Source organism: Taudactylus pleione, unplaced genomic scaffold, assembly GCF_031769625.1.
Source record: "Taudactylus pleione unplaced genomic scaffold, aTauple2 ptg000017l, whole genome shotgun sequence".
Taxonomy (NCBI): Eukaryota; Metazoa; Chordata; class Amphibia; order Anura; family Myobatrachidae; genus Taudactylus; species Taudactylus pleione.
Genome location: NW_028284419.1, coordinates 172,840 through 188,520, shown reverse-complemented (window position 1 = coordinate 188,520; position 15,681 = coordinate 172,840). Strand labels below are relative to the sequence as shown.

The following is a 15,681-nucleotide window of genomic DNA, read 5'->3' as shown; positions in this document are numbered from 1 at the left end:
CTACAATCAACCTCCCAGATTCAGTGTCTGGGAGGGCTATAGCGCTGCGAACACCGTCCTGAACAGGGGAGAGGTACGCAGGGGGACTGGTCCACTGTAAGCCTGCCTGGGAGCTCTGCGATGCTGCCTGAGGAAGATGGCCGCCGGAGAGCTCTGAGGAGGAGTGGCCAGAAGATAACAGCCCAGCGACGCCAGCACACATGAGAGAAGGCGCGCTGGGCTGAGGGGAGGAGCGCTAGTACTAAACCCCCGGGGAAGCCGGTTCCCCGCCGGTACTTACACCCCGGGGGCCGGCGGTCACGCGGGGTATTCCTGAAGAGGGGGAGCCTGCCGCCGCTACTAGCGCCGCCGGTCTGTCCCCAGAGACCGGCGGCATGAAGACTGCATTATCCCCGCGTGCAGCGCTGACAGCGCTGCACGCGGCTTACCTGGCCCCTTCAGTCCGGCAGCAGTCAGTGGGAGCTCCCGGAGCCACGCTAGTACTGACTCCGGGGTCCCGCTGCGATCCCCGGATCAGTACCGGCGTCGCAGCGCCAGCGGGGCAGTTGGAGCGGCAGCGTAGACGTCCAGATGGACAGTCTGATGCTGCCGCTCTGAAGACAGTAAAAATAAAATAATAAAATCTTCGTTTTTTTAAAAAAAAATAAAGCTTAGGGGCTGCTTATGCAGCCCCACTGCGCAGGGTGACCCGACTCCGGCCGGGCACCAACTAAAACTGAGGTGCCTGTGGCCGGGGGCGGGGTATAGAGGAGGACGGACCCAAGTGCATCCTGGGAGCAGCAAAGCTTTAACTGCGTGGTGCCCGTGGATCCAGATCCAGCTATACCCCCAAGGTCAACCCTGTGGACCCCCTATGGACCCTGAAGTAGAAACAGGGAGACTGACCAAACCTCCTGAAATTCGCAGCTACAGAGAGCACCTGAAAGTGGTCTCTGGGCGTCTCATAACAGGGAGGCAGGGAGTAGCAACCCAGACGTGGGAAACTTGGGCGTGGGCTGGGGTAGGGGCCGCCAAGGCTGTATTGATCCACCAAGCGCACTGGCTTCTTACGCTGTCCCTGGCGCCAGAATTTTATGCCCCGGTTGTCTAGTGGGAGAAGCAGTCATCCCTGGTTCCCCACAACAGCGGCCTCCGGCAGGTCTCCACTGCCGGAGGTACGGACTGCCACGTGGTTCCACGCAAGCGGGGAACCACCTTACCTGCATCCCCGATGTCTCCGGCTGCAGTCCCTGCGTCTATGAAACTCTGCTGGCAACCGGCGAAATCACCAGTACCCTCACTGGTGTTGCGGCGCCCGCGGGAGTAGATGGAGCAGCAACACGGGCGTCTATCCGGACGCCTAAGCTGCTTACTCATGTATAAATAAAAAAAAAAAAACTTGCTTGGAACTGCCGAAGCAGTCACCTGTTACAAGGTGCACTGATCATGCGCACCAAACAAAAAAACTAAGTGCCTGTAGCCAGGGACGGGGTATATATGGAGGAGGACCCAGTGCATCCTGGGAGCTAAAGCTTGTAACTGTTTGGTGCCTGGATCACTCCAAGCACATACCCCAAGGTAATTCCTGTGGACCCTATGGAACCCGAAGAAGAAAAGTCACTATAAAATGTTTAACTACTAAAGTATCTTCTAAATCTCCTATAAGCTTTCCTACTGAGTATTCATCAATTCTACAATCCATGTCACAGATCTACCAGTTTCCATCTTCCCTATTAACTATGATCTACCTTATGGTGAAAGACTAGAGTGTACGACACTTTACCTCTTCCTCTTTCAATCTCAGGCTCTGCTGAACATCCTTCATCTTCCTTTGCTCTTCCTGAACCAAAAGTGTATTCTCAGATAGCAGTTTCTCCTGTTGCACAGTCACTGCATTCTTCAGCTTTAACTTGCTCATCAAAGTCTTCAAATCTCCTTGAAGCTTCTTTATTATATCATTGGCCTTCATAACAGGACAACATAGCAAAACATGATACCGTTACATATGGGCAAACTGATTCAGCGCAGCAGATAGCCAGCAATTCATTCAGTGAAAGGTGCAGATAACAGACACCATTCGATTAATTTCTAAAATTCAGTAAAAGCTACTCAGATAGCCTTGAGCAGCTATTCACATACATCTCTGTGGACCTTCATGGAGCCACTACAATCCTGTGTGCTTATTCCTTTGATTACCAACTTTGGTTCTCACCTTCAAGAGTTCGGCAGATAAGGATTTTATTGTTGCCTCCAGCTTCCCGATCTGCACCTGCTTCTTCTCAGCACTGGCTTCTAACCTGGACTGTTACAAAAAAAAATAAAAAATACAGAAACAAACATACATAAAATTATAAAAAGCCATTTGGCTGCAGGGGTGACATACCTGTACAAATGATAAAGTAACGAACCTACCTTCTGCTCCTGGGTGGCTGTGAGAATCTCATTGCTCCGCAGCACTAAGTGATCCTTGTCTTTGAGCTCTTGCTCGAGAACGGCTAGCCGTGTATGCAGACGGTTTATCTCCTTCTCCTTATCATGGCACTCTGCATCTAGTGCCGTGTTCTCTCTGCCAAAGGATGCCAACTTTTGCTGTGATCTCTGTACCTCCTGGAAAACAGGACAAGCCCAGCGATATCAGTCTGCGTTGTGGTCATTAAACTCTTATTCATATGACCAGTCTCAAATGGAAACCAGCTAAAGGAGGACTAAATTATATGCATGATAACTGCAAGTCATAGGTTAGCCTAAAGTATGTAGGGACTGGGTGAACCATTTCATCCTCTAGCCCTTGGTATTAACCTATGATGGGGAGGAGACTAACGGCATTCTTCATGCAGCTCTGGTGAAATTTGTCCCAGCCGATTGGTAGCCAGGCATTTCCCTAGCATGAATCAGAGATCTAACAATAAGCCTCAGACCCTATCTGGTATTAAGATATGTTATTTTTATCTGTGCACATTATTAGCGAAAGCACCAGGAGAGAATTTACGGGGAAATAAAAAAGAAAGTGTCGGGAACAGCACTCAGCACCTCTTCCAGGCCTTGGTACTTTGCTCGGAGCTCTCTGATGGTGGATTCAGCTTTATATCTCCTTTCAAGAAGATCTTTGTTGGATTGTTCAAGCTCATTGAGTCTGTCCTGCATCTGCTGTGTATTCTTCTGAAGGGAGTTCTCCAAATCCTTTCTATGTTGCTCATACTGTTGTAGTAGCTGAGCAGATGCCTGAAAGGAAATTGCATATGTAAGTAAAAGCAAACTATAGATCTACAATAATAAATTGTAAAGTTACTAATTGGTCCGTGGGCCGATAAGATTACTACACATTCCAAAAGCATGAAACATATAAAATACAAGTTTTGTGCAGCCATTACTTAGAATCACTTCTCTAGTGAGTGGTCTACACCAGGCAGCTCTCCAGCTGTTACCATAAAATAGATGATACTACAAAGCAAAGGAAAGAGAGGTACTTCGCACAGACTTGTCCCTGGGTACTATCAATCACCTGTTCACTAGTTTTTAAGAGTACACAGGTGAGAAGCAGATGCAGAGGGATGGTCACTGGACCCGGTATAAAAATCCTCTTTATTCTACCACTACTGTGATACAGTCATTCAATAATATGAGATATGGTAAGAACTTACCCTTGTTATCTCTATTTCTACGAAGTCCATAGGGTTCCACAGGATACCTTGGGGTATAGGTGTGACGTCAGTCGCAGGGCACCAAAGAGTTAAGCTTTCAGCCTCCCAGGATGCACTAGGTCCCCCTCCTATACCCCGCCCCCGGGCCAAGGCACCTCAGTTAGTTACCAAGCCATAGGCCGGAGGAGGAGAAGGAAGAGAGAGAACAAAGATCTGGACACATACAAGAATCACATTCTTACCAGAGGGAGACGGAAAACCGGTGACCAGAGCAAAGCCCATCTGCAGCACAGGTGCGACAGGGCGGGAGTCCTGTGGAACCCTATGGACTTCGTAGAAATAGAGATAACAAGGGTAAGTTCTTACCATATCTCATATTTTCTACTTCAGGGTCCATAGGGTATCCACAGGATACCTTGGGGATGTCCCAAAGCAGTATCCTTTAAGGGTGGGGACGCTCCTGTGCAGAAAGGAGAATCCGCCGCCCGAAGGAAGCATCCTGAGAGGCGAAGGTGTCAAACCTGTAATACCTCACGAAGGTATGGACAGAAGACCACGTAGCAGCCTTGCAGATCTGAACTGCCGAGGCACCACGTCAAGCTGCCCACGAAGGACCCACAGACCTAGTGGAATGAGCCTTCAGAGAAGGAGGGACCGGTAGGCCTTCATGAAGATAAGCTTCAGAAATAGCCATACGGATCCAGGCTGCCAAAGTTTGCTTTGAAGCAGGCCAACCCTTTTTACAGAAGCCATAGAGGACAACAAAGCGTCCGACTTCCTAAACAAAGAAGTGCGGTCCACATAAGTCCTTAAGGCCCGCACAACATCCAAAGAGGCCTCACCCACGGAAAGACCCGGTGAGTTAAAGGCCGGAACAACTATTTCCTCGTTAACCTGAAACTGGGAAACAACTTTGGGGAGAAACTCGGGCCGAGTGCGGAGCACTGCCCTGTTCCCATGAAAAACCAAGAAAGGGGGTCTACAAGAAAGAGCCCCTAACTCAGAAACACGTCTGGCTGAAGCAACGGCCAGAAGGAAAACAGTCTTAGCTGTTAGCCATTTAATATCCACTGAGCCCAGTGGTTCAAACGGCGGTCCTTGGAGAGTCCTCAGGACCACAGCCAAATCCCAAGGCGCCACAGGTGGAACAAAGGGCGGCTGAATACGGAGAACACCTTGCATAAAGGTGCGCACATCCGGGATTGTAGCAATCCTACGGTGAAACCAGACAGATAGGGCCGAAACCTGTACCTTCAAAGAAGCAAGGCGAAGCCCATGATCTAGTCCCGCTTGCAGGAAGGCGAGAATCCGAGACAGACGAAACTCCCGCGGTGCATAACCTCTCGGTCGACACCACTGGAAGAACGTATGCCACACGCGATGGTATATCCTCGCGGAAGACGGTTTCCGAGCTCGTAACATGGTACACACCACAGAGCTGGCAAACCCCCAGGACCTCAGCATGGCCGTCTCAACAGCCACGCCGCCAAAGACAGCCGAGTCAGGTCCGGGTGAAGACAAGGACCCTGAGACAGAAGGTCCGGTCGTAGCGGCAACCACAGAGGACTGTCCACGGACAGACCCTGAAGGTCTGAGAACCAGTGCCGTCTGGGCCACGCGGGAGCTATCAACAGGAGCGTCCCTCCTTCCTGTTTGAATTTCCGGATTACCCGTGGAAGAAGGGAGACCGGAGGGAACAGGTATGCGAACCTGAACGTCCACCGGACGGACAGAGCATCCACCAGAGACGCCCCTTCGTCTCTTGTGCGAGACCCGTACACCGGCAACTTGTTGTTGTGCCGGGACGCCATGAGGTCGATTTCTGGAAGACCCCACCTGTCCACCAGTAGTTGAAAAACGTCCGGGTGCAGGGACCATTCCCCTGGATGAACGTCCTGGCGACTTAGAAAGTCCGCCTCCCAATTTAGCACTCCCGGGATGAAGACCGCTGATATGGCCGGAAGATTGCGCTCCGCCCAAACCAGGATCCGAGAGACCTCTACGAGAGCCGCCCGACTGCGAGTTCCTCCTTGCCTGTTTATGTAGGCCACGGTGGTAGCATTGTCCGACTGGACCTGCACCGGGTGACCCTGGAGAAACCGCTGTGCCTGCAGGAGAGCATTGAAGACCGCACGGAGTTCCAAGATATTTATTGGAAGCTCCGCTTCTGTCGGTGTCCACCTGCCCTGGAACAAGTGTGGACCCGAAACTGCTCCCCAGCCCCGAAGACTGGCGTCCGTTGTCAACAGGACCCAATTTGGAACCCAGAACGGACGTCCCTTGTTGAGGTGGGTCATCTTTAACCACCACGCAAGGGACAGGCGAACCTCCGGGGTGAGCACAATCGTCTGGAACTTCAGAGACTGAGGCAGCCCGTTCCACTTGGACAGGATCAGGTGCTGCAGAGGTCTAGAGTGAAACTGGGCGTATTCCACCATGTCGAACACCGACACCATGGAGCCCAGTAACCTCATCGCCGAGTGTAAGGACACCCGGCGGCTGTGCAGACAACTGCGCACCCTTGACTGTAAAGCAGAGATCTTGTCCTCCGTCACGAAGATCCTTTGCTGTCCCGAGTCCAATAAGGCTCCAAGATGCAGAATCCTCCGAGACGGGATTAGAGTGGACTTCTGCCAGTTAATTAGCCAGCCGTGCCGTTGCAGCAGTGCAATGGTCAGGTCCAAGTGGTGTAACAGGAGCTCTGGAGATCCTGCCACCAATAACAGGTCGTCCAAGTACGGCAACATGCGGACTCCTTGCAGCCGCAGAGAAGCCGCCATGACCGCCATAGCGTCCTGTATGTCCAATGACACCATGTAGTCCCCAGGTTCCAGCGCCAGAATGATGGACCGTAGGGTCTCCATCCGAAACTTCGGGACCCGCAAAGACTTGTTGAGTGCTTTGAGGTTGAGAATCGGACGATATGACCCATTGGGTTTCTGTACCAAAAATAGATTTGAATAGAAACCCTGGCCCCTCTGGGAGAATGGAACAGGCACTATAACTCCAGCCTGGAGCATAGTGTGCAATACCTTCCGCAGCTCCGTAGCCTTGTTCCGGTCTGATGGTAGACCCGTGGTGAAGAATCGAGCCGGGGGTCTGTGCCGGAAGGAGAGGGCGTACCCGTGAGAGACCACCTCCAGAACCCAAGTGTCTGTCGTAGTGAACGACCAACACCGGGAGAACTGCAGCAGGCGGCCTCCCACCCTGGGATCCCCCAAGGGGAGACCCGGACCGTCAGGCCGCAGGCTTGTCATCTGGCTTGGGGGCCGGACGTCTGGTACTCCATGCCTGTTTCCGGGGCTTGACCGATTTCTTAGGGCCAGCCTGTCGAGGGAACGACTGTGGTTTGGGCCTGCCCTGGGCCCTAGATGACCGAAAGGACGATGGTCCAGAACCAGAAGGAGCAGCGGCCGACGGGAGACAAGCAGATTTGGCTGCCGCCAGCGTGGCCACAATCTTATCCAGATCCGGACCGAAGAGAACTTCTCCGGTAAACGGCAACGCTTCCAGACCTTTCTTGGATCTGCGTCCGCCTTCCAGGATCGCAGCCACAAGGTGCGACGAGCAGCTACCGCTGCTGAAGAAATTCTAGACACCAGAGTACTAATGTCTAGAGCCGCCTCGTTGATGTAGGTGGCCGAATCACGGAGATTGCCAATCAACTCCGCTTGTTCGGCCGGACAGTCGGATTCAAAAGAAGCCTCTAATGAATCCGCCCAGCGCTCCATCGCTCTGGCAACCCAGCAAATGGCCATAGCCGGCCGTGCTGCCCCCCCTGCAAGGGAATAAGCGGACTTCAGGCAGATTTCTACCTTGCGGTCCGTAGCATCCTTAAGGGAGGACATGGATGGCATCGGCAATGTGGCACTACGGACAAGACGGGTCACGTGAGAATCCACCTGTGGAGGGGATTCACACTTAGCAAAATAATTATCCGCGAACGGATAAGCCACCGCCAGGCGTCTCTGCGGCTGGTATCTTTTGCCAGGTTGTTTCCACGCCTCCTCTAAATGGTCCACCAACTGACCCGAAAGAGGAAAGACTGTGGCATCGCCCTTCACATCTTTGAAAAAGGCATACTTAGATTTAGCCGCTGGGGGAACTTCGTCCTCAATCACCAAGGCTGTGCGGACCGCCCGAATAAGTCCAGGAATATATACTTTGGACTTAGCATCAGCGTCCTTAGTATGGAAAGGTTCCTGATCGTAAGGATCCAGAATCTCCCCATCATCAGACGTCCCTTCGTCATCCTCATAAGGAGCGGACAGAGACGCCACCGGCCTTTTATGAGGCCGCATCACAGACTCCCCTTGCAATACATCCGACAAGTGCTGTAAAGAACTCGTCAGGGAGTTAACCCACGCTGGCTCCTGAGAACCCGGGAGCGGGGAAATAGGGAGACTGTGGGGTACCACCAATTGTCGTGGGAACCCCTGCATGGGTGACGACACCACAGACTGCTGGGACAAACCCATCGGAGTAAACGCGGGCTGCGGAGCTAACTGGCCCACTAAAGCTGTTAACGCCTGAGCGAAACAAGCCCAGGGCGGCTCCTGTACCGGTGCTGTAACCGTAATAGGCCGCGCCATGGACAACACTGCCGGCAAAGGCCCTCCGCGCTACCCTCCCCCTCCGCTAACGGTACTTTGCACGTGGTACACTGTAGCCGGAGGGGAAAATTACTTTCAGACATGATGGCACCACGTATGTGACCTCTCTCACCAATTAAGTATTAAATAGGCGAGAGACCACCCTGCAGCACCGCACCGCAAGGGCTTTAGCAGAAAGAACAGGGACAGTAATAAAGCTGACAGTTTAGTGAAGAATAGTTACAGGCAGCGCTAGCACAGTCACATACAATGCAGAGAAATAACAATTCCTGCACTAACAGCGCTGATCACTCAACTACACAGACACAGGGCCTGGTAGGACACAGCGCTGCATACACAGACCTGAGCCACAGCGGAGGAGAGGTATGCGGGGGGACCCAGACCACGATGCTTCCTTCCAGACTTCCAGCAGCGTTCACCATGCGTTGCAGAGAAGATGGCCGCCGAGGAGCAGAGAGAAGCTGGCCTGGGGGAGGAGCGCTGACACAGGACCAGTCAGCACAGTGCAGAGAGGGCTGTGTGCAGCGGGGGAGGCGCCGGCTGTGAGACAGGGAAGGCGCGCTCCCCTGGCATGCATTTAACCCCTGGGACGCCGCAGCGCTACCGCTCTGCTGCAGTCCGCTGTCCCAGGGGGTAGTGGAAGCGCAGGTTGGTCGCCTGGCTCCACGCTGCAGCCAGTCCCCAGGGAGCCCCCTGCCTAGGGACTTAGGACCATGTGATCAGCGGGGACCCACCGCGGGACCCCGCTGCTTACCTCTGTCCCCCTTGAATCCGGCCATGGTCCGGAGCATCTGGGGTCACCGCTAGCTGTGACCCCAGACGCCCACCAGCATCCCCGGATCAGTACCGGCGTTCTGGTACCGGCGGGGTGTAGGGAAGACAGCATGGACGTCAGGACTGACTGTCCATGCTGTTCATCCAGATGTGCAGCTACAGCTGCATGAAGAAAAAGCTTCAGGGGCTCTTCTAGCCCCCACTCCAACAGGTGCACCCGACTCCGGCCGGGCACCAAACTAAACTGAGGTGCCTTGGCCCGGGGGCGGGGTATAGGAGGGGGACCTAGTGCATCCTGGGAGGCTGAAAGCTTAACTCTTTGGTGCCCTGCGACTGACGTCACACCTATACCCCAAGGTATCCTGTGGATACCCTATGGACCCTGAAGTAGAAAATACCTTAAGGAAAATTGTAGACACCAGAATACTAGTCAGTGGCAATCTAACACATCACATGGTATTACCAATGAATGTTTTTTGTATATAAAGTTGAATGATCTGATTATGTATATGCATATGATTGTTATGTTTTCTACATATAAGTGGAACGATCTGATTATGTATATGGACATGAAATTAACAACTTATAGCTTTTTACATTTAAGATGAACAATTCTGGTTACGTATATGTATTTTAAATAAGATAACTAATTATAGAAGTGATATGCGGTGACTCACCGTCTCTTATGAGATTGATGTTTTCTAACATGCACATTCAGCTGTATTGATTGATGTTATTATTAGTTTTGTGAGATTTATGTCCCTATTATACATAATGGAGATGATTGTTTGGTATGCTGTCATAATTTAATTTATAGACATATTGAAACACACCACAATCTCTGGAAGAACTTACTTACATACACGGTCGTTTATTTGTACCAGGAGTGGACAATTTTAAGAGATATAAACTGAACACAATTATGACCATTTAGCAGTCAAAATAAAAAGGTATATTAATAGGTTCTTAAACTGCCTGTAATATTTTCGCCCCTTTCCCAACATTTATACATTTATTAAGACTCTCCCAATTCCAGGGATTTACATGTGAAAATGAACGCATAAAGCTACCACGGCTACACATTCTACTGAGAAGGGAAGAGCCTGATAACCAAAGTATTTGTTTTTTTAAATTCTCATATAGGATTCACTGTAAAGAATGAGCATCAGAGAGATATATTTTAAATAAATAAGGATAAAAGCTATGTTTTATCATACACAATAAATTTAAATAAGAGTGCCCCAGAAAGAGAGTATGTTTTCTCTCTCCTCATACATAAAATAGATCTTTGGATACAAGTTTTCTGTTATGCCGCATACACACTGGCCGATATTGTGAACGATTGAACGATAACAATATCGTTATCGTGCAATCGTTTACATTATCGGCAAGTGTGTATGCAAGATATCGTTAACGATGCACACTCCTGCAGCTCGTTAACAATATATTTTATCGCCTTAACATGCAGGCCGACCCGACGATATCGTCAGGTTGTGCATGTTCAGGGATGCTGCCGGTGACGTCACTGAATGATATCGTTAACGACATTGAGCCCGGCAAACACTTAACAATATCGCTCATGGAGCGAAACGTTAAGTATGTATGCACCTTTAGAATGAGAAAGTCACGTGTAATTTCCGACATCTTACCTGCTGAGCCTTCTCTTTTTCACTTGTAACCTCTGTCGTGTGCTGGCTTGTTAGGGCTGTAATCTTGTAAGAAGTGTCACTTTTTAACTTCTCCAACTCAAGACTTTTCTCAGACAGAGCCTGAAGGTGACAAAGAGATGCTTGCACATGATAAAACTATTAATGCTATAATATCAGTGTAGACTGTCTGTGGTTGTCAGCAACCCAACATTGGACTGTTGTATGACATGTTTCTATGGTGACTGAACTATAAACCAACCCGCAAGGCATCCTGGTCTGGCTGTGTCCCAGGTCCACTCCAGCTTGCGGCTATGTACTGTACTAGCTCACCGCTGTCGGCTTGGTTTTTTGGACTGTTACTGGCTCCAGTTCTCTGCTGACTGGGTTTCAGGAGCTCACCAGTAGGCCTACTGGCTGCAGCAGTGCCAACAACGCTTTCCAGCATCCTGTAACTGCCACGCACACAGCCTTTAAACATTTTGGAAGTGATACCCCCAGGGTGCCAACCCTGCCACAGACTACGGCTCCAGGAGGCACATCGCTGGGCTTACCTCATATTGTAAGTCCTATGGATCAAAAAAGAACAAACTTCCTTACACTAGTCTTTCTAGGAGACAGAAAAAAAAGACAAGGGGAAGAGGAGGAGTTGGGGGAGGTCCCTTTAAAAAAATTCCTGTTTAAACCTAGGAGGAGGGATCACTAACCCAAGATTACGGCTGCCACGGAGGAACGAAGAAGACATTAAATAATTTATTCAAACCCAGGGTATCGATTCACAAGGAACCAGTCATCACTGAGGAATAAACCTACAAAGACTCAAAGGTGCCAAACAAGCATATATTCCATTGCTGTGACAAATATCTAATGTGTACATAGGATGATTCTATATTGCCAGTTAATAACAATACACTGTAAAAAGTATAATTGGTCAACAGTCATCTAGCATCTAATTCGACTTACACAACTAAACATCGGTGTTGTCTGTTAACATTAAAGGATATGCCGACGTCAGTTTTCCTCACCTGCTGTGCACACATTAGCTGCCGACTCAGATCTTCTTCTGTTTTTTTCAATGTCTGCTGCAGCCCCATTTTTTCCTCCTGCACAATAAGAAACAAATACATTGTTACACATATCTAATCCAAAGTAAGGTAACAAATGATCTCTACACACTGCATAGAGAGACTGCTACCTTAATACTTCTTAGACATGTGGCCAGGTAAGTCTTTATTTCCATGTCGTTTGCTGGTAGGAGTCGCAGAGAGAGGTGCGTGAGGTGCTTAAATGGATTAGTCTCAACTACATCTAACTGGGCAGGCGAGCTACCCAACTGAGCATTGGAAGACAACTGTAGAAGGAATCTGTAGACAAAGATCAGTAGAAGTCAATTTATAGCCCGCGTTTTAATCACCAACAAATAGTAAAACACGTTAAACAATATTCATCAAGCTTACAAGAGTAACTCCAGCTATAACTTTCCCAATAACCCTTCTCTAAACCATGGTGATTGTTCAATCACATCTACTGGCAACTAATCACGGCCTTTGGTCAATCAAATGTCAGCATGGGAGAAGAGACTGTTGCAGACAGAAGCATGTGCACCCATCTCCTGATCCGTGCAGGTCCCAAGCATGGAACCTCTGCGCTTCTATGTGGATGGTGGGGTTATTGGAAAAATGTAGCTCTAAAATAGGGATGTGCAGGCTCGGATAGGTTTGAGTTTGCACGTTGAGTTCGGATGTTTCCCTCCAAAAAAACGGAACTCAGAAAGAGGCTAAACGTCATCTTACATAGACGAACATCATCATTCCTGGACAAAAGTCCAGGAATGATGATGTTCGTCCATGTAAGATGACGTTTAGCCTCTTTCTGAGTTCCGTTTTTTTGGAGGGAAACATCCGAACTCAACGTGCAAACTCAAACCTATCCGAGCCTGCACATCCCTACTCTAAAGTTAATTCACCTCTAGTAACCATCTAGGGAAACTAAAACTTATTGCATGCATGTACAAAGGCCAAATTATATATACAAGTAATTATTTACATGCCAATACTGGAATCGGTATGTAATGCCAGAGGTCGGGATGCCTCCTGTCAAAATACCGACAGCGGCATCCCAATGGTTGGTATCCCGACAGGGGGCGGGTAAGTATGCTTCCCCTAACCCTCCCTTCTTGTAGCCTATCCCTAACCCTCCCCACCCCCTAACCCTCCCTGTTAGTTCCTAAACCTATCCTTCCTCCCTAACAACTTCCCCCCCTCCAGTGGTGCCTAAGCCTACCCTCCCCCCCATACCTAACCCCGCTACCTAAACCTAACACTCCCCCGTAGCTAATGTTAAGGGCGCCCTGGATTTACCTTGTTCAGGCTAGCGTCCTTCTCGATTCTGGCGTCGGGATTAAGATAGGCGTCGGGATTTTGACGCCTATCTTAAATCCCATGTCGGACTTTCAGTGTCAGGATTCAGAACGGCTGCATGCTATCCGCCGGTCTGATAACTACATCCCGATAATAACAAGTGATCAGAATGTGCTAACCATGCAGTACTTTAGGATGGAAGCTGCATGTACCCAGATTTGTGATATATCTATCAATACCCTAGAAAATGCACCATGAAAAACATATACTAAAATCTCTCTTATCCTTCCAAGTGGGCGATTCAATTCAGCGGGAATTCCCGGAGGTATTCAATTTAGCGCATGCTTAGTCCGACTAAAGTGCCGGCCGCGAGAATGCTCGTTCTTGTGACTAAACAACCAGGATAATTCGCGAGAACCGGCATTCTCCGTCCTTAACTGCTTCCCGTCGGAGTAAACATTGCAGTGAGTTGAAAAGCTCCGGGAGCTCCCTTCTGGTGCTATTCAATGCCTGCTGAATTGAATCGCCCCCTTAATGTTCACACAATAAATGTAAAAAAAAAAAGCAAAAAAAAAAAAAATTGATTTCTTCCTCAGAATGCCTATAAAAACTTACATTTTTTTTTAAACAATTTAAAAACCTAGTCTAGAGCAAATCCTCACCTAGGCACGTCTTTGTTTTCTTCATTGATGCACTGATAAAGCAGATCAATAAACTTCTGGGGAAATGCAGAGAAATCCACTAAGAGGCCCTGCTGTAGTTTCAGGCTCTGGAAATCCTCTTCAGATATCACAAGGTTGTAGAGGAAAAAAAGATCAGTGTCATCGGTCATACGAACCACCAGGTCCTGCACAGAAGGGAGTAATTCTTTTATACAAGACCAAATACAATACAAGTTGAAAAAATATAATTAAGCATCTAGTTACATTTGCATCCATCCCTGGCATACACATTTGTATAAATTGTTATTTAAAAAAGCAAACAGTAACTAGGAAATTACATTCGACACAAGAAAAGTTGTACTCTACAGTTGTGCAGATACACAGAATAAGAACAGATGAGTGATGCATACTGTACACCAGACAGTGACAGGTTTCACTTCATCAGATCTAAAACATTATATATATATATATATATATATATATATATATATATATATATATATATATATATATATATATCTTCAGTGTTCTCCATCCAGTCTTCATGTGTGTCTGTGTAAAGCAACTGCATGTGCATATATTTGACAGGTGACTAAGCTTGTTGACCATCTTAAAAAAAAAACATCCATGGTAAACACGTTTGAACAAAGTCTCACATCACCACCGAGACCCCCTAACTGCCTGCTACAAGGACCGCATATCCCGATAGACACAAGTATGGACAGACAGTAGCAGAGAGTGTTTGCCACATGGGTTGGAGGACAAAGCAGAGTCAAGTAATGTCAGTGTAATGAACAAGTACTGCCCATCTTTCCAGAATAAGGGAGCGATCAGCCATACTCAGATGACCAGATAATAAAGTCACATACATATACACACCTTCTTATGGACAGGCATTGAAGATGTGCGCAGCTCAATGCAGATTCGGACAGTCTGTCGTCTGGAACAGATTAGGACATGGAAACATTTTATAGCAGAGAAAAAAAGCAAAGAAATCACATCAAAATGTAAGGTGCAGAAAAAGTTTAGGTAGGAAAAAATCAGCAAGGAGAAAGCAATTATATTACGTATTTCAATAGCAATAATTGATCTATTAGTGTGGGATGCTTTCTGTGTATACACTTTTCATAGGTCATAAAATAAAAAATCTATAATGATATCTTGGAATGCATCCTTTACCAGACATGGCAAAAATGTTACATATCTTCCAATAAGTGGCTGCTGTTGGACTTGTATTATGATCCAAAGACATGCTGGTATGTAAACTGGCTTCTTACTAAGATACCCCTACTGTGTGGCTGTATGACTGTTCCACTGTGTGCCAGGGGTGCTGTGTGACTGGGGCGCTGTATGACTGTTCCACTGTGTGCCAGGGGTGCTGTGTGACTGGGGCGCTGTATGACTGTTCCACTGTGTGCCAGGGGTGCTGTGTGACTGGGGCGCTGTATGGGTGGGACAGTAGCTGATGTGTAGGTTATCTGATTATTGCAGAGTTGTTGAACATGTTGGCACTGATTGAATGAAGAAACAGGAAACATACTGATGGCATTTCACTCCAGGGCACCAGTTATGGGCAGATTACCTGTCCTTGCAGTCTTGGTTCCGAAGCAGAACCTTTATCTCCTGGCTCAGTAGCTCCTGAACCCGAGACATCCTGCAGGCCTGCCCTGTCCTTAGGGCCTGTTCGATGGGAAGACAGATCAGTCGCTGAGCACGTACTGTATACTATGTCCCCTTCCGCTGTCACCCGTATACGGGCTGCCTGCGACTCTCCCTCTGCCCCTCTGCCCCTCTGTCCTCACTTAGCCCAGGCTGCCTAATACCCCCCTCTCCATGCAGCCGCCCCCACCAGTACCAGCCTCTGTGTTGTCGTGTCGCGGTATAATTTCCAAATCAACCGCCTGCTGCGTCCAGTGCGGCGTGACGTCACGGCGCCACAGACCCAGCGCCGCCATGTTGAGTGTGGTAGAGTTGTTTTCCGAGTACGTAAGTGCGCTGTATACGCT

The 15,681-nt window shown here is 48.8% G+C and overlaps 1 protein-coding gene across 2 annotated transcripts in view; it reads right to left on the bottom strand.

Annotated features, from left to right (window-relative positions):
* The window catches only part of SASS6 (SAS-6 centriolar assembly protein), a 30,676-nt gene extending 15,096 nt beyond the window's left edge, over positions 1-15,580 (bottom strand). The window contains exons 1-10 of one of the 2 annotated variants that reach the window (XM_088481981.1): positions 15,258-15,580; positions 14,555-14,615; positions 13,676-13,860; positions 11,849-12,017; positions 11,679-11,756; positions 10,657-10,776; positions 3,010-3,201; positions 2,392-2,586; positions 2,192-2,281; positions 1,763-1,942 (exon numbers count right to left, since the gene is read on the bottom strand). In XM_088481981.1, coding sequence (XP_088338107.1) covers positions 1,763-1,942; positions 2,192-2,281; positions 2,392-2,586; positions 3,010-3,201; positions 10,657-10,776; positions 11,679-11,756; positions 11,849-12,017; positions 13,676-13,860; positions 14,555-14,615; positions 15,258-15,328 — 1,341 coding nt within the window. In that variant the 5' untranslated portion in view covers positions 15,329-15,580. The remainder of the gene's footprint in view (positions 1-1,762; positions 1,943-2,191; positions 2,282-2,391; positions 2,587-3,009; positions 3,202-10,656; positions 10,777-11,678; positions 11,757-11,848; positions 12,018-13,675; positions 13,861-14,554; positions 14,616-15,257) is intronic. The other variant, XM_088481980.1, reaches the window with a different exon arrangement.
* Between the last annotated feature and the right edge of the window lie 101 nt (positions 15,581-15,681).